The following is a 19,645-nucleotide window of genomic DNA, read 5'->3' as shown; positions in this document are numbered from 1 at the left end:
TCGCTACTGTCTCGTTCGATAAAAAAAAAAAAACCGAAAAAAACAAAAAGAAATGAACCCCCCTTATGGATGCCACCGCATAGAGGCAAACAAACACTAGACAAGAAAATCACCTGCTTCCTTGAAGTAGCACCATACAAAAGCGCTCAGAGATACGTTAATCGCTGCCTAATGTAGGTGTGCTTTGTGTCACTGTAAACTCATTACTGTTCCCTAGACATTACTTACCATTTATGCGTATTCATTCCCGACTCGAGAACAGCCAGTATAAGACCACGTATTTAAATTCTCTAACTCTCGCAGCTTACCGCATGATATATGCATGGTTTCACCTCATACAGAAGAAAATCTATGAATGAAGAAGTTAATGAATAGAGTGCGCACAGACGAAAATATGCCGCTGATATACCATGTTGTCGTAATCGGTGATAACTTGCAGTAAGGATTCTTCAACTTCTACTTCATTGTAAAACTATTCTAATGACGTAGCAAATCCTCGTACAGCTATAGAATTTTTGTTCTCTTACCCATTGTACAGGATATATAAACATGTATATAGCTATATGTATATATATATATATATATATATATACAAACAGGAAACATGTATATAGCTAAAATGTCTTCATTCGGTATGGACGATAACTTGAACCGTTAACGGTCTCCCTCAGAAATGGCAGACGAAAGCAGTGATGTCCTCCCATTGACACAGGCCGTTGATTTATCATTAACTATATAGAAACAATTATCGCCTGGAACCACCCATGAGCTGATAAGCGATTCGACACTCATCAAGCACGAGTGTCGCCACGATAGCGAAACTGAGATACTGAGGAAAGTTACTTATGTAAATTACTCATCATTAATGTTTATTATTATATTAATTTAGCCATAATCTTAACACAGTATGCGAGATTAAAGTAAATGTTACGCATTAGATTTGCGAGTGGAAGTTGATATAGTACAATATTATTAGATATGTTTCACAGTAAGCCTTGTTAGGTAGAATATTATAATGACTTTGAGAAGACTAACTTACAAAACGCAATATCGGATAAGCTATTTGCATAAACGTATCCCTTAGTATAACACATGTCCGCTAGTTTAAGTACTTGCTGCACTGCAAAATATGTCGTTTAAGATTTTCAAATCATCCTTCAGCAGTTTTATACCAGCCAAGTGTAAATCCAAGTTAAGCCTGTGAGTCCTCGTAATCTTGACGAAAGAGACGAACGGGGTTAAGTAATGGTCTATGGCTTGCCAGTAATCTCTAAAAGAGCTGGGCAAATAGACGACTAAAAACTTTTTTCCAAAAAATATGAGTAGTACTTAGCAATCACCGAGCGAAGTACCGGAAGCACACCCCAATAACTTTTGTTAATTAGAAAGAAATTTCCGCAAACAAGGATCTCCTAGAGGTACAATTGAATAAATCTATGGGTCAAGAGAAATCTGTTTTCTTAAAAAACATGCCCTCTATATAAGCATAGGATATTGGTTGAAGTTTGACTCAGACTTTTTCGAAAGGCCGCAGAATAGCTCGAAGTCTGGTGGTCTGATAACCGCCAAAGTCTTCGTCTTAAAATGAGTAGAGGTTAGCTAACAGACGTCTGCTATTAGGTTAGGTTAGTTAGGTTGTTTAATCTCCACAAGGACTATTCAGGTATCATGCATGACTGTTGCGTTCACGAACCTTGAGCTAAAGCTTCCAGCTCAATACCTGTAGAAAACTCACACTTCGCTTTCGAGAAGTCAGATGTCGGCTCGCCGCCCAAAAGAATTATAAACACAATCAAAAAGGCAACTTCATAAGGTCGGTTGGTTAAATTCCACTTAGAAGTAGGATACACCCAGCATGGCATATCTTTAACACGTATAATGAAAAGAAACCCGTCATTCAATTATATGGGCCCTAGTGCTCTTCGCAGCTCTATTTTCGTCCAGTAGAACCTCATGAGTGAGTGACCTTGCCATCAGAAATCACTGGCAAGGTCTTTGTTGGCCATATTTAATACCTAAGAAGATGGTAGATTGTCTAACAAATTCAACCGGTCATTATTTGGAGCGCCGGCTGTAGTCGTAGGTTGTATTCACATGTTCCTGAGACTGATCTTCGCTTCCACTTCTTTAAGCCAACGAAGCCACTTATGGTATTCCATCTCCGACAGGCGGTCGTCAGTTTACCTTGTAAAGCGCTCAGATGCCCAACCTGTTGTACGAAGCTTGTATACAAGACAGCCTCCTTTACAGGATCTCGTAAGCCGCGCGAAGCACTGTGTTTACTTTTACATACAAACCCAGAATTTTGGAAGTGCATTATCGCGTCGCGTATTACTAGCTATGAGATTCTTATTTTAAGCACCAGTATCCCTAGCCATTGATCGTAGTAGTGGCTTCTGACTAGTTGAAGTTTTCGGAAAAAGTGGCCACTTTGAAGTGGCTTCTTATCTTCGCTTTGCCGACTTTGTACATACTTATAAATTGTTCACGATAAAAGAAAAAAGTCTGTTACATTTCTGCTCTTGCCAGCGCTGGCATATAGCGTTTGTGGAAATAATTTACACGCCCTCTCAACTTATTAAACAGGATACCAATACAACACACGCACTACTCACGATCGTCTAATGTGAAAGTTACGTGGTACGATGGCAACGCGTATGAGAGTCAGCAAACTCGCTATAGTCACGCATACTAGCCGAGAAAATGAGGCCCAAGTTTCTAAAAATATGTGGGTCGGAGATGAGTCGTTTGATACTGACGGGTTCTGCTTGGGCATCATAAAGTCAATTAAAGTTGCAAATTGAAGAAACAGCTAGTTCAAAATGAATGGCTATAGAATACGGATGGATAGTTGTAGAAATTGAACACACTTAGTGTTGAAATTAAACTCTGACTATGTTGGCAGCAGTCTCAGGCGGCATGCGGCCTATTGGCTGCAAAAGCACAGGGCTTACCAAGTTGATATTGCTTGATTCGGGCTTGTTATTTGAGTTACTAGTCTCACCCCAACCTCGGTAAAATCTACAAGCTGACACACTGCTCTACAGAGGTTCGTCCTTGGAGACGAAGATCCTATCTGAAAAATGTATCCATTCGGTATGTTGATTCGTCCTTCGAAGCGGCCAATCGAATCGCAGAACAAAGTGCTCCCCTGTACCGCAACGGAACCACGAGAACGGATCTTGATGTTTATTTGCGTAATCATTAATAGTAACTTAATTGAGGATATATTGAGTTAGAAAAGAGTTTTTTGAGTAAACGTTTCAATTTATTACTTTTAAGTAGTCACACCTCTATATAACCTAGCTACCAGTGGTCATATACGAGTTTCATTAAGCTGTGTACACGATTCAGCTACATAGATATATTGGAATACATTTCTGAATCCAATGTCGAAGTATATAGGATGGATCTATTGTACATTCAAGTTTTTACTTCTTGCAAGTCAAACCTATTTTTTTTTTGGTACAAGTTGCTCGAAGAGGTTCTGAGGTCGACGGATGGAATGTTTATATATGGCGATACACTATCCTATACAATGGAGTTTAAAAACAACTTTATAATAGATATACTCCATTCTCGAGTCATTGCATCTATTCTGTGTATATATAATGTTATTGGTATTTCTCTAATGTAAATGTGTATCTGTATACATCCTATTCGATGTATGCGTATGGATCCTCACATAGGCATATTGTAGAAACTCCTTTTCCCACTTGAAAAACTATAATTACTTAGTAATTTTATAAGAAAAGCCTCATGTTGCATGGAGTAATCATTTACATTGACAACGCAGCGCATATCATAAACGATGTTGCGTTGTAGTTATCACATGGATAAATTGCGTTCCCTCTTTAGTTGAATAATATTACTGAAATGGGGTAAACGAAACGTAACGAAAAAGTGACATCCTTTGTATACAGTTGCAATTCACAGCGAACGAAAATATATAACTTTAATTATTTCCTATTTTTTATTAGGGAAACTGGCATTATTGGGCACGTTTTTTATGGGTTTCGACTTGTAACAGCTAAATTTCTGGCATATCAATGAAGTCAACTTGGTTTTCTACCGATTTACTGGCAGTGTCCTTCACATCGAAAACGACTGGGCGATTCCGTGTGCTGAGCAGCATTGCCAAGACATTAATAGTATGAATCGTCATGTAAATAGCAATGACATAGACGAAAATTGTGGGATTCGCTTTCACCGACAGCCCAACGAGCAATGGAGGAGCGCTCTGGCCAATGCAGGACGCAATCAATACTAAAGTCATGTGGACGAAACGAAGGCGCACGTAACGCACGGCCCAGGCCATAGCTGCTCCATAAGACGGCGCCAGACCAAATCCCATTATTCCAATAGAAAGCCATACGGCCCAATTATACGTTGTACTTAGGAAAAAAAGCACAAGTGCTCCGAGGACGCAAATCACTTGTACCAGTACAATGATCGTATGGGGGAGAAACTTGAATGAGAGAAGAATTGCAACGACTCGGCCGGACGTAAACGATGCCCAGTAGTCGGCCACGACGAACGAAGCCGAATGCTTGTCAAAAGTAAGATTACGGTTATTTACAAGGTAAACGCCTAGCATCTGTGCAAGAGTCATCTCAGTGCCGACCAGGACCAGGATATAGACAAAAAGATGTCCAACGACGATCCATTCAAAAAACGACGACTTCTCTTTAGGCACCTCCTCCGTATTCGAAGGTACCTGGCTGAAATCGGTGCTGTCGAAAAAGAACAGGACCAGCATGAAGACACCGGTCAGTGAGTATACGCCGCCATATAATCCGTAGGGGACCTGGATGTGCGTATCCGAGTAGCGTTCCACAACGCTTCCATTGTCAAGAGGTATCCTAAAACGGATTTCGTAGATGAAACAAGTTAGAAAATCGTTTGTGTTTGTTACACTAAAGAAAACGTTTGAATGAAGGTTTTCATTGTCAATTTCCCTAAAAATCCATGTCTGTCTGCTCAGTTAGTGTTGTACAAAATTGCAAAATAAATAAAACATAAAAATGAATTTTATATTACAACTTCTTCTGCTCATTGCTATAACTGTCGCCACTTTATCCCACAGAAGAAGTTTTTTAGCTTATTTTTCAGTAGTCCGCTCGGAGCTGCGTGAATATGAACGAACCACTCTTTATAGCTGAGGAATGGCTCACTGAGGACGGGCGGCAGTAATGCTCCAACACCGAAGCTCAAGTGGTACATCTGGAAGGCGGGAGCGACCTTTCCCTTCCACAAATGTACTAGCCATACATTGCTACCTATTAGAGATTGAGAAAGAAGTTCAAATTGCGTTAGATATACTAGAGATAGACGAGAAACCCTCGAAGTTCTAGATTATTGGCCCTCGCCTGCAACATGGGCATACTTACAACACGGCTCAGGAATAAATGTTATTTTTTTAGATCTTTAGTCTTCGCTTACATTGGCATGGGTATTATTTATAATATCATAAACGAGTTTTAATAAATTTACAAAATAATAGCTATTTTAGGTTTTGGATAAGGTAATACGTTAGTAGGAGATTTCAATGTGATCCAATACAAAGCAACAATAGCCAGAAACCCTGGAAACGCTCGACAACAGACGAAACATTACGTGGCACCCAAACAAAGTCAAAACAGACGAGTTTACAGAACTGTGGCATATTTCTGGAATACATGTTAGTATTTAATGCCAAGAAGTTTTGCGGAAGTAAAGGTCGACTCAACCACATCGCTGCTTAAAGAGGCATTACTGTTAAAGTGGGCATTCTAGCATAAACGATTTTTTCGCCCCCAACGTTCTTAACAGCCCGTCTTTACAGAACGAATATAGGTAAAGTATCATTACAATAAATTTTAAGTAGTTGCTTTAGTTCAAAACAACAGGGTAGGTCCTCACGTAGATGTTGTAGACTATTATATACATTATGTTGATATACGAGTAGCACCTCGAAAAAACAAATTCTTGGACAATTTCGTCAGAATTTTCAGATAACTAACATAGATTTTCCATTGCAGAAACTGACGCACGTATGGATCACGTCGACATTTTGTGCATAAACAATAAAATTAGTGTCTCGTTATTAAAATGCATCCATTGTAGTTGCATTATTTGAATGCATCCAACAAACAAGAAACAAAAATCTTCGCTTCCCTCAGTGCAAAAATATCTACGTTTCGTTGTATGCACAAGTGCAAACAGAAACCTTTTGGCAGTATGGCGAGTTTTATGTCGAAGCGATACGTTAAGTTCACTTATCTTACCCTCTCTCGATAGCAGAAAAACCAGTAAACGCGACTATGTTTACATGTAATGGACTAGGTTAATTACTGTTCTAAAACGTAGCAGACCTTCTGTAAAGTACGGTTACGCTGTGACGACTACACAAATAACAATCGAAATTGGCTGCAAAACGAAGCAGCGCTGCTGCTCTCTAGAGCGCTAGAGCGATACCAAACACCATTTACATAAAGATTTCTGACGCTGAAGCGTCTATTTTTAGTCTTCCGAAGTCCTTGACAATCATTGGCACTTTCTGCTATCTCAGTCATTCGATAATTAGGTGCGGAAATGTATCCATAAGAAGGACGGCGTTTTTTTCTGATTGTAGCTCCTACAAACGGGAGCTTCGCGAGTACCCAACGAAGTAATACTGTTCTGAGTCATTACCAGTGGGTTCGGCCATTTTATTCCGCCTGCGCATAGTGGGCTGGCCGACCTACTTTTAGGATCACCGCTCATACCACCAAGTCAACAACTGTGAACGTCGCTTCGAGAGAAACTCGTCGTTTTCTGGGCGCCATTGATATTTTTGTACTGTTCTTGCCAACACGTTCCATGCTGTTTTGTACCCTGAAATATTACCAAACCGGTTTAGTCTAACTCACCAATCACAGTTACAGCAACTCCTAAACTACGGGGTCCTCCAGGACCGTGAGGTTTGTCTTGAAGCCTCAGTAGCAATAGCTCTTGGATTTCTTCAGTTGACGTTTAAGGCATCAGGGACGTCGAGTGTGTAAATTAACTTCGTGAAAGTGAATTAATTTTGGCACATCTCAGTGCGGTGAGGCATTGAAGTGAAATTTGGTCAGTGATATTAAGGAACAAAACTATTTAAAATTTTGCAAAAAGAATCGAAGATTTAGGTTGCTTTTGGCGTCAGCAAAGTTGCCGAGAGATGCGTGCGTTGATGTAATACTTCGGTAGTTAGCCACCTCAGCAGGAGAGATACTAACGTTGCTTCAGCTCTGTGAACGTTCGGCGTGTGATTCAAAATTCAACCTGACTAAATATTTAATGAACACTTTTAACGCTAAAAAGTAAACAGAGGTTTTTTGTAAGAAAAAAAAATTAGTACCACGAAAAAGACAAGATTCAAGCCTTTTTTCCGACAGCTGGGTGGGGCGCCTCTTATCCATACCCGATCGTACGTCGGGTCGATGGTTTATGATACCCTTTGCCTCTAGTGTAGTTATCTCGATCATGCGACATTATTTTCTACGTGATGCTATTGACACACGTTACCATCGGATCTTCCTGAGGCAGCGGAACGGGAGGAGTTGATTACAGTATTAGAAATAGTACTCATGTCATGAATATCCTAAACCTGGTCCTAATGAGAATTCACCTGTTTCGAGGATACCGACACACATGCCGACAACCAACATCGCTCCTTGGGCTGCCAGAAGAGTTCCACTGAAGGGTACAATTGCATTTGCGACTCCGCCCACGATCATAGCCGAGGCCAGCACAAGCTTGCCATTTAATATCCGGTAAAGCACACTCGTAGAAAGTAACGAACCTTAAATTGCGCATTTATTTATTAGATGATGGTAACATCGTCCTACGATTTAGGAAGAATAATTTTGTACGCTATAAGTATGGATGTGGCGCTTAGTTAGCTCGCGCGAACTTTAGGGTTCGACTAACTTGTGTCAACTTGCATGCTGTGCTTGCACTTGTAAAATAATTCAATTTTATCAGAATTCTGATCAAACAAATTAGTTTTCGCGCTAATATTTGAACGAGTGCAATACGAAGTACACATATTCTTGTATGAATGTGTGCGGCGTTAGCAAAAGATAAAAAGAACTGATGACGGTAAATCCAGCCGACGTTATACGGACAACTGCTTTTTATTAGATCCATGTTTTTAAAATCCCGCAAGCCTACGCTTTCATTTCACGTTCTAAACAAAAACTATGCGGATATCCCTCTAACCGACAGACATTAAAAACTATATACATAGGGAAAGTTTATCACCCTGGTTACGACGACTTGACCTTTCCTCTTCTGCTCAATTGTTCTCCACATAGACTATTAGCATGGTTATTTTTTTACTATGTATTCCTATAATAGTAACCTGTACATTAGATATGTGTTTACTTACCTGCAAATACACCGAAGCCCCGAAGGGTCAACACAAGCGAGGTATTTTCCACATCTGATTGTAAAAGCTGACTCAGATCGAAAAGGGTTGTCCCTGTGATCGCAGATACCAGCCCCTAAATTAATTAGAACAAAAGGGACACAGGACTATTGATTCATTTAATTGTGGATATCTACTAGACGTCGACCAAAGGCCGACTTAAATGGGAACACAGTCAGTACTATTCGATTGAATCGTTCCTAGAATAAACCGTCGCTATTGACCGCCGCAAGCCCTTTCGCAGAGAACAACCGAACCTCATAAGATAGATAAAGATATTGTAATTTCTGGTGAAGCGGAAGTTACTCTGACCGTATCTTTGATCGCTGTCCGATATTCTGTTACGCACACTTCGCGTAGTGTGCAAGCTTCGTTTAGACATTTCCTGGTGAAGCTTTGAAGACCACATCGCGGTATGGGCCAAGTATTGATTTTCGACATGTTTTTACTTCGACAAAATGCTATCTTCGTTTAAATTTGCTAGTTTTTCCAAGCGTGCAAAAAGGTATACTATCTATATCTATTTCAGAATACGTACAATTGTTTTGCTTATGAAATTTCCAATTTCGTGTTTTTCTATTGGCATTTCCGACCATAATTATATGTCAAGTTGGTTGGCATACCAATGCGAAGAGAGCCAAAAAGACGCTGGATGTTTGCACCAGCCGAATACATCCTTTGTTGTCTCCAGGGTTGACTGCTATTACGGTCTTCATCTGAAAGCGCCAACAACAATCATTTGTATGACTTCAGCGCACCATTCTAACGTCTCACCGATAATGGCAGCAGAGTCACCGATGTTGAAAGTATTACTAATAAATGTTACGTAGTCTTTCTTTTCGTGTGCAAACACAGACGAATTTTCGAGTAGAACTAGCATATTATTATTAAACTTGGAGCGGTTAGTAAGAACGACACGTGATCTCACTTGTAGCGGTGGCCGTTTGAGGAACTATGATAATTCACTAAGAGTTGGCGAAGGCGATCACTTTTCGAAGAAACTCTTACAGACAATCCAAGCCACTGAAGTAAATGTTGACGACAGGCTTCGTTACGATCTCCGTACGCCTACAAACCATTTGCGGTAACTATTGAGTGCCGATAGCTATTAGCGTTGATTGAGAAAGTATGAATATTCCATGAATCGTTTGCACAACATTACAATAAACACCTGTTCATGCACACATGTCACTTCAGAACTCATCATGTCATGAGGCTGGAGAATGTAAATTCCTTCAATTTCTCGCCGAAGGCCGGCGATACGATATTATTGTACGGTATGCTAATACTAGTTGAATCAGTGCAGTCTAATCTTCCTGACATTCAAAACCAACAGCATCGAATTTTACCAGTCCTGAAAATGTGTCATGGATGATTGCAACAGGCAACGGTTTTATCTACATACACTTACAGGAACACTGTCAGATGACAGGTCGTGGAGACAAACTCGCTCAAAGGAATTATCTCTTAGAAGCGCGGCTCGCGTACTGACCTATTCGCGCATATAGTCTCTGCGCTGGACTAGTCTGTTCTGGAAAGGTGGTGGCAGTCACACGCTGTTACAGGTGGGCACTGCCCTTTCGTGTGTTGCGACGATGGCAAGTGGATATTACTTAATGGCAGCAGGGAAGACACGCTAATGTTTCTCTCTCTTTCATACGTTCGGGTCTAGGCATCCATATAGAAATTATTTCCCAAGGGCAGTTCTATCTAATGGGTAGTATTAACACTCCTTACGAGAGGGCATTCTTCTTTTTTGAGGGCAACTTGGCGTCCGATTGTAACTATGACATGATAATTTTCTTGCCGTATTGCAGGAGCAACTTGCATCGAGTGCCCGCTTTCAGTCTGGTCTGCGGATAGGTTAAAACCGATTTTCCTGTGGCACGCTCGAACATAGCCGATCTATGCGAAGGTTGTTGAGAATTTGTTGATCAAGTTTAACGCAAAGGCATATGTTCCATATGAGCTGTACTTTAACTCTTAGCAAATTTGGCCATTTAGGTAACCTTGGTACCTCGATTCACTTTTCGAATTTTATTCGAAACACATTGTTGGTCGAATATGAGAAACTATGCTCGAACAAAGAAAATAAAATACAGAGTATGCAATACATTGCAAAGGTTTGTAGTCCCACAGTTGCCTCATAGGAGGATGTGAATCTTTGTACAGCGTGGAGTAAAAAGACACTGACTTGTCTGCTTATTACCGTATCAGGGGCTAATACCGCCTGTTGCATTAGAGTAGCTGAATGAATGCCTCAAATGTCTGGTCGTCAAGATCCTACTAAAAAGCTGAGTTCTTATCAGTTATTTGAAAGACGATGGGTTTCACGTAAGAATTACATAAATCTTATGGTTATAAGTCGATTGGCTTCGAAATCAGCGCAGGTGTATCAAGCTTGATTTTATGACTGACCTCTCGTATGCCGGCACGACATAGAATAGAGAAAAAACCAAAGTTTGCCCCTGGATACGTATCAAATTCGTTGTATAGGGCTTCCTGAGCTTCATCATAGGGTTGCTCCACTGTAGAGCGACGAAAACCTTTACTACGTTTAAAACAAAAATAAGAAATTTTACACACGATGGGGTATCAAAAGGAAGCCGTGTGAAAAGGGAAAAGCTGTTACAGATCGCTGTTAAGAATACTCTGAATTTGTAAATATCAACCAAGAGTAACAGCACCCCATTTGTACGGCTAACTCAAAGGTTTTCACCGCTCTAATAGTAACTGCGTCAATATTTTTATCAACTTTTCCTTAGTTCATTATCTATATTTAACATGGCCTAGAGAAAAGCATCTTTTCTTAAGTTTGTAGTGGGTGTTGCGGTAAACGGAGTAATCACAAACAATGACATTGCAGGGTTTGATCCTTCTAAGTAAATCATAGGTGTCACTCAAGAAGACCTATTTTTCTTAATCATTAACGACCTGCTAACCGAGATTAAAAAGCACAACCCTTAAATGAATGTGCTTCTGTACGCTAACGATTTACTGGTATTCACTATGAGCCACCACAACCAGCGAAAAAAATATCATTGATGATTGAGAACTTACACGCGGCAAGTGCCCTTAACCTAGATTGTTAGCCTAAAAGTAGAATGCGGCTAATACTCCACATATGAAGCAGCTTAACGGCCCTACCCACGGTAAGCCAACCAACCCTGAGCGCGTCCTGGACCTCCATGCTTCTTCGAAAAATCCATCTTTCTACAAGCTCTCATACGAAACATCATAGTTTTGCGCGAAGCTGAGCCAAACGTTTGATCCGAAAGGAATAGAGATCTGCTGACGCTTTATTCGCAAGAAAAAAATGCATATTAATTACATAGACCCTAACTACGATGGCCGATTTAGACTGGAATGAATAGAAGTAATATAACAAGCTGTTGAGTCGCAGCTAGATGTAGCAGCCTGGTCAGGCTCTATCATGTAGTCCAGCAAACGTTAGGTTATTATAGCTTTTTTCGTGGGGTACGGTGATATATTTATCAAATAATGCTACAGTTACAAAAATAATGATGTCTATAAACAGCTGAAAGACAAAATGGACTTCATAGGCTGGAGCTGTGCCGTCTTACAAATTGTGGCTTGACGTCTATAGTCGTTTTTGTCGGGTAATGTATATGCATCTTTTGGTTGCCGAACAAACAGTATTACACGAAATTTTACTTAGGTAAAAATTTGCATAATCTTTCTGAAAATATGTATAAACCTTAAATCTGGCCCCCGTTTCATTCATCATTAAAATTTAGTGCCTGTTCATATTGGAACGACTGCATATTAGGCATGTGTTCGAACGTAGACTGGTCGAGTAATCTCAATCACCGTCATGATACTTCATCATGTTGATATACGATAGGTTATTGAAATCCCAGGTCGGCTCAGCCTTCGAAATACCGCCTATTAAACGGCGTTCTATTTTTTTCGCCAAATATCTTTGCTCGGCTAATCAAAAAAATTATCGAAAACAACTCCAATCTTCTATACTACCTGACTTAATTCAAGGTATTAAAGGACATACATAAAATATTATACTGCTACTACTGCTTATATCATAAACTTCAGCCATTAGAAAACTTAGTCATAATAAATAATGGACAAAACAATTGTTTTTGTTTGGAACTTTACTTTACAATATTCTCTTTCTCTGTAATGAACGAAAAGCGTAGTTAATTCCGTCAATTTAATAATATTTTTACTATAAACATTTTCATAAAGTATCTATGGTAGTAACATAATTTTACGAACTCAAAAAAGGCATAAAGTTTCTATGTAAAGGCTCATCCCTACTTGATGAATACGAACATCTGCGCTACTAGAAAATCGATGACAGAGTTGTAGTTCTGCCTATAAATTAGATAAAGATTAAACTGGTAAAGTTTTCTATCGAGGCTGTTGCTTCAAGATCAACGTTTAAAATAGCAGTGCGCCGCAGGATAGGTACGCTGCCCCTCACAGGATCTTCTTCCCGCGGGGTGCTGTCCCCGACTGGGTTTTGCGTGCTTACAGCAGTTAATGCAGCAGCTCTAGACCAGTCAGTTAATCCAAACACTCTAATTTGCTAGCGATAACAATGTTTGGGCTTATCGTACCTGGCGTAAGTTACATGAAAAGTTCGGAGTGCTAGAACATTTAGTTTACCCAGAAGCTTAGGTCTACGGATGCAAGGCATTATACGTTTACTATGTGGGTCAAAAAAACTACCCGAACGAGGCCTAATTTCTATCAAAGACAATTTTTTTAGCTAGATCACCTAACGAACAAAATTCCTACATACAGCATAGAACATTCATATTATGAATGACCGCTGCATAAGGCTACGGTGCGGCTTCTAGCCACGACATGAAACCGATTTTTCCGTTTCTCGTTACCCAACTTCGTACCAAGAACAGCACACTAAGCGGTTTTCCGTTGGCGGAACTGAAAGAGTTTGGGTCGAAAGTGATTCCAGCAGGGCATGCCACCTGCCGCTGCACGCTCTGAGTGTTGTAATTTGGTAATATAGTAAGGTACGCAATGAACGAAGGCAAATTGTGCTTTTAGTGAACGCACATACTCCCTCGACGCACCCGTCTCATGGAAACTCCGTTCGATACTGCGTTTTTCTAAAACGTCTACCGAACGAAGTTGTTGACGATTGAAGAACCGAGAAGTGTAGCGCTCGAAAAGGGCTGGCAGCCATGTTAAATTATAACTAAAAAAAAAGATAATAGAAAAATGCATGAGATAAAGAAACTGCGGGACGGTCATTTGAGTAATATACATATCGTAAATATAAAATAAATAGGGTATTTACGACTGAAATCTAAATTTTAAATTGTAGATATTCGATACATTTGTATCATTTATTTATTAGAGTTGTAAATTTACGCGGCGAAAATCGATGGCTATATACCTTGCCAAAACGCTATCCAGAAGCCGGTGTATTTATCAATTTTAGATGCTCTAAGTTGAACAGCTCAGAAGCTCTTGGCAGCGCAGAATCTTTTCATTTTGTTACTAATGCGCCGTCTCATGTTCCTTACAAACGCATATCATCTTCCTTTATCGACCATTATAATATACGAATCTTAGAAATGATTCTCATTATCTTATTATATCTGTTTATTCCTAAGAAGCTGTGTAACACTAAAAGTAAGTGCTAAACTCAGGCCTGTGTAGAGCCGACACAGCCTTCTTCTTTGGAACAATATTTAGAAAAACAATCTTCGGAAACCGAAAACGATCTGGGGGAACCTGGGACCTTTGAAGTACTGTCATGTGTTTACTTTAAGTTACCCACTAATTAATCACATGACATAACGAATAAGCTTACGAAGCTTTCGATCAAATGCTGATAAAACACGCTTCGAACTAGGTTGTTGAAAATTGGTCGCCACATTGAAGCGTACTTTAAGGGCTCTTGTTTTCTCCGACGTTTGGCCCCTTACGACCTCAAGGAATCTGCCAGACAGAGTTATTGGTCGTTTTGGCATCTTTTGCTGGTCGCTAGCGACCAGCGACTAACGGAACGGAGCGCAACGTAACGGAAACAAATAATGAATCTGCTGGATCGTCATATTACACATTAAAATGCCAAAGCTAGAAAATTTTTACTGGGCAACACTTGTTGTTACCGTCAGCCCAGCCACAAGTTAATTTCTATCCAGCCAAAGAGCGGAAAAAGTTATACCAGTCTAGATAAAAACAGGTCGCAGTGTGGCCGGTGCGTGACAATATGAAGATAATAGTGTTTTCCTTAGATCTATAACTAGAGCATTTACTATACTGTCAACACAACTGTCTGTATACCTAGAACGGTACGCTATGGTTTTGCTGAGAAAAAAAATGTTGCACGCTAGCAATGGATTAAAATAATAGATATAATTATTCAGTATTAATATCGTGGAATATCGACTTGGCATGCCGTAGTAAGATTGGACGACTCTGTATTGTAGGTTAAACGGTATCGATAATCCCATGCTGCATGTAGTCCGTTCATACTGGCCTTGTCCAACCGAGGACGTCACACCTGCTCTTCCATTGACTGTGTATGGCTCGTTTATCTTAATGTTATCGTCTTCTACGATTTATTGCAGTATACTCTTCTTGTACTAACTATAGTCTCTGTTATGGTTATAAGAACTAATACATATATTCAACATTCAACCGAAGTATGTTATATGATGGTTGATCGAAATTTTATTTTTCTACTGCCCTGTTAAATACAGATTCCCTAACGTATCAGAATTACCAATTACCGACATGAACGAAGCAATTAATTAATCTTACTCAGATATAGCATTCGTTTGTTAAAGTAAATAAATATCTTTATCGGATATTTTCCGCGATACAGAATGCCCGTGAAGTTCGCCTACTTGTGTCTTCCGTGCGGATGCAATCAACACTTTCCTAAAGTTAAAGTCGTCTAGGCAGTAAGCTTACAACAGTGCCGTACGATTCACTCTAGTTTAAAAAAAAAACATACCCAGACAACTTCTAGGAATTAGCCAAAGCCTTTCTGGAACCGATGTAGGCCTTATTCCGTCAGCGTCAGATTCAGGCATTAGCACCATCCAAAAAATTGATCTTCTCTTATTTCAGTACGCATAGTTTACCGATGCGACCAGTAAAATAGTATTTGATAATGTATCTTTCGAGATCTGTTCCCTGTCAATGGGCATCCATAGGGAGAATGGCAAAGATCGAAACTGCGTAAGTTTGACATTCCGCGGCCAATAGCTTTACCGGAGCAACAAGATATGTTAAAATATACGGACGCAGAGTGTGCTTAACTTAGTTGGGTTAGACCTTCGGAACTGCATTACAGAATAGGAAACGGTTGGCCGCCAGATGCCTTCTATTATATTTCCGGTAAACTGATTTGAGCGCGTATCAATCAGTTACTGGCTTTCTATGTGAGAACAAAAAAAAAACTAGCTCGTCTGGACTTCCGTCATTTTTATATATGACATTTTCTTGCGGATTCACTAGCCCATCGGAGGTTGATGGCTTGATTCGCTGTATGGAAATTGCCGTTGGTAACTTCATCTATTCAACCCGTTCTTTGCATAACCAGTTAACGTCCTGACCAGACGAGCTAGTTACTCGGAAAGGTATCTCGTGGTCCGTGAACTGTTCAAGTTAAGCTAGGTAGATTATTTGTGTTTTTAGCTTGAACGTTCATGATTTCGAAACAAATCCGATTAAGTCACATTGTCTAGATGGCCGAAGCATTCAGCTTTGTTTCATTTATGTGTACGGCAAAGGCAAATGCACGGGTGCTTCTTTGGAAACTTTTCAACACAGTTAACTTACTTCTGTACTGAGGCTAATCGGTTTCTTCCAGATAAATCAGGCACTGTGGAAGTTTATCTGAGCAGGGCTCCAGAGGCACATTTCGCTTTTAGCGAAACTTGGCTCGTTCTAGCGAACGTTGGCAACTTACGTATAACGGTCCGTTTTCATTTAGATACTTAGAAGTACAAATAAGACCACTTAGATCATAGATTCAGGTACGAGACATACCGAATAAGGCACACCGCATGCGCTCATAGTCGTTACTCTTCAAATGCAAATCATAAGCTACCCTTCAGTATCGATGCAGGATTTGTCGATCAGCAGATATCTTTAAGGCTTTGCTATATAATATACACTATACCTATGGGAGCTATCGAAGAATTATCTACTGTTTTGAGCTATGCCAGTAAGAACAAACCTCATTTATACTGCGTCCGTTCAAATAGTTCTAGCCTAATCATGGTTAATTACGATGATTTACTTCTAGTCACACGATGCAGCCTAAATATTTTGACAATATGATAGGAGAATATACCTAGGAATACCTGTATGCGATATTTCGAAGAAAAAAAAAACGAAAAACCTGTGTTAGCCGCTATACGTTTCCATTATGTGCTTATCGAATTAGGCTAGAGCTTAACGCCTTGTTTAGGCTTCGCTTCAGCTGCCATCGGATTGAGATCAGCCTTTTCCCTGACTGGCTGTCGCGCAACGTTCTCCGTAATAACGACTGTTCACAACCCTTTATCCCTTTTCTATCGTACCCGTTTCGTGTTGCCAATACATTTGCTCCGTGTGATGAAACCCCCTTACATAGACACCACGCGCTCTGCGTGTCAACGTGCTTACCTACCACCTACCCACATACAAACTGCAGCTATACAGACACACGTACCTAAACATAGAAAAATATTGACACACGCATCCGGTTACCTTAGGTGCTTTTAGATGATTGTTGCCCCAATTATTGTTCGGAGGCTGCCACTGCAGCTCCACGACTAAGTACACAGGAATATCAGTCATTCACTTGATCTGGTCAGATGGTCGGAATTCGAAACAAGAGCAATCAGCGGACGAAAGACATGCTCCAAAGGACAGCAGCCGAGTGGTCAGATTAAGAAGATGATACCGCACTGTCAGACGCTAGATGCGTCTCTTTCGAGCAAGCCGTATACGACAGCGCTGATTCTCCAGGCGATGTATATACAATAGACTTTCGCTTGTCTTGCTTACCTATTGTGCAATAGTTGGCTGTCAACAGCTGTCTTGCCGGTATTTCTCCGGCGGTAGAAGGATGCGCGATTTACTGATTAGCACTCATCAACAATTAGCTGGCGTCAGTAGGGGTCATCTCTGGCCTATGGCTGTATTGATACTAATCTGATACCTATCTAGGGTAGTGTCTAGAGGTCGTACCGCAACTCGAATATAGCTGGTGGTAACACAGACGAACTAAAATGCTCCGTGCGCTTCGCGCGCCCCTCTTTCTTCAGGGCGTTGAGTACGGAAAACACTGAAAAGGTAACGTCTTCTCATAGTTTTTGTCATAGCAGTTGATTACTGTTGCCGGGAGAAGCGGCAAACGATCGAGAGCCTGCCAAAGTCAAGGGTTACCTCTGAGTTTAGTAAATAGCTTCACAGGGTGGTACTCTTAAATACTGATTGGGTTAAGGGTGCAGTTCTCATTACTCTTAAGCAATAAGTCTGTAATTAAAACGACTCCTCATGCCGGCTAGTTAAATATGTAGGGAAAGCGAAGCGTAACATTATCGAGAAAAGCTGGCTATTGAAATGTGGCGAAATCTATAGGGTTATATGTTCTATAAACTACATAGACTGTGTTTACATGCATAAGCCTATTGCTACATTAAGTTTCTGATTAGACTCAAGGACTTCAAACCGATTAGCGCTCGCTTCTCCGTAAGAAAGGGCCTTTCCTTATAATAACTTCTTTCTATATTTAACTAAATAAAAGTCGACTCTCAATGCAGTACACATAGAACTTTCTCATTACTGTCCTAATTTAATAACGGATCTAGATACTTCCGTATATCGTCGAAACGACCTCACGCTTGCACTATACATAGGTCCACAGTCCTTATCAAAATCACATAACCTGATATATATCCAAATAGACTCAACGGTGATTGAAAGTGGAGCTAATGCTACTTCAAAGCAGGTTGTACACCTCATTTAGACCGATGTTATTCTTATTTTTAGCAGTCGCTAGGTCTACTCGATTAGTGAAAATCTCAGGTTGATCATTCGTATTTATGTATATTACAACGAGATTCACCGTGTGTATTGCTATCCAGGCAGCAATGACACAGCTGAACACAAAAGGATCTAAAGGGCCTTACCTAGAGGCCATCGGTGAAGGGAGGCACCATCCATTCATGCCAAGAAAACAACTGTCGAATGAAGATACCGAAGCCGAACATACCGTACTACCCAGATTGAATTGAGCCATTGAGGGGCAGTAGGCCAAATCCCATTATTGCCCATAAAGACTGGCTAGTCATGATACCCAAGGCGATAAAAACGCCTAGTACGTGCGATGATGGAAATGGACGGCGTGCCTATGCGTGCAGCGTCCAATATGCAACGAAGAGTAAATAAGCTGATGAACAGTCGGAAAGTAGCACCGTATCTCGGGCAACGCACACCCTGAGTATGTAATTTACTGTCGATTTGACGGCTGCACAGAAGTGTATAGAACTAAATGAGCTATAACTAAGCACTCAGTAAGATTCTTGTCTTTAATTTTGCCCGGACCGTTGGAGTCTTCCGATATCTAAGAGCTGTGATAGAAGTCTGACGGATCGACGCAGGGTGACATCATGAAGAGACAGACAGAATCGTTCTGGGACTGGCGGTGTCATTTCCGATCGCAGTTATAAGAATTATCAGTAACGCAGACATACAAGAGGAGGAATGCTGGCTACAGGAAGGAGCTCGATGTTCGGATGCCGTACGAAATTGACGCAGATCAATTTACTCGATCGTATTTTCATCTGCAAACGTCTGCAGAAACGTAACGAAATTGAGCTTTTTTTTTTTAAAGCGCTTGATGGAAAATAGATTACGTACAAAAGCAATGGACGCTTCACAATCCGAGTGCCGAACAGGGTGATGCTTTGTGTTTGGTGAGATTGCAAAGAAATCGTACATTATCAGCCACTATTGCTTAAGGGAACGATTTATCCAGTCTTCTACTGGCCATAGTTAATAGACCTGCGACAACCCATCTTCCGCCATGACATGATGTCAAACCAGATACATATTTAGCTATCTAACGAAAAATTGAAATTAGAGAAATTTAATGTATCCGCCGTCGTACATGCGATACAGTCTAGAAGTGTGCCCAAGGCAGACAGAATATATTGTGTAATAGGTAACACTCATATAGACCAGACGGAAACAGAATTC

The 19,645-nt window shown here is 40.4% G+C and overlaps 1 protein-coding gene across 2 annotated transcripts; it reads right to left on the bottom strand.

The window, feature by feature from the left end:
* Positions 1 to 3,246: 3,246 nt before the first annotated feature.
* Positions 3,247 to 9,995, bottom strand: LOC111270883 (solute carrier family 60 member 1). Of its 2 annotated transcripts, XM_022851356.2 has the most exons (7): positions 9,843 to 9,995; positions 9,360 to 9,499; positions 9,055 to 9,147; positions 8,393 to 8,507; positions 7,631 to 7,804; positions 5,147 to 5,279; positions 3,247 to 4,862 (listed from the first exon to the last, which is right to left on the bottom strand). In XM_022851356.2, the coding sequence occupies exons 3-7, from the start codon at positions 9,145 to 9,147 to the stop codon at positions 4,031 to 4,033; spliced, it is 1,347 nt and encodes a 448-aa protein (XP_022707091.1). In that variant the 5' UTR covers positions 9,360 to 9,499; positions 9,843 to 9,995; the 3' UTR covers positions 3,247 to 4,030. The 2 variants fall into 2 exon arrangements, with proteins under 2 accessions (XP_022707091.1, XP_022707092.1); XM_022851357.1 differs by lacking the exon at positions 9,360 to 9,499.
* Between the last annotated feature and the right edge of the window lie 9,650 nt (positions 9,996 to 19,645).

The sequence above is a fragment of the Varroa jacobsoni genome, unplaced genomic scaffold, assembly GCF_002532875.2.
Source record: "Varroa jacobsoni isolate VJ856 unplaced genomic scaffold, vjacob_1.0 contig00172, whole genome shotgun sequence".
Lineage (NCBI taxonomy): Eukaryota > Metazoa > Arthropoda > Arachnida > Mesostigmata > Varroidae > Varroa > Varroa jacobsoni.
Note: the sequence above shows the minus strand (reverse complement) of the source record. Positions and strands in the feature narration are given on the sequence as shown.

What these genes read in the sequence shown, in the direction of transcription:
- LOC111270883 (XM_022851356.2), bottom strand. Translation starts at nt 9,147, where the DNA reads ATGAAGACCGTAATAGCAGTCAACCCTGGAGACAACAAAGGATGTATT. An exon ending in TTTTGGCTCTCTTCGCATTG is followed by an intron (nt 8,508 to 9,054) that starts GTATGCCAACCA and finishes TAATTAATTTAG; the next exon opens with GGGCTGGTATCTGCGATCAC. An exon ending in TTCCTCAGCTATAAAGAGTG is followed by an intron (nt 4,863 to 5,146) that starts GTTCGTTCATAT and finishes AATCCGTTTTAG; the next exon opens with GATACCTCTTGACAATGGAA.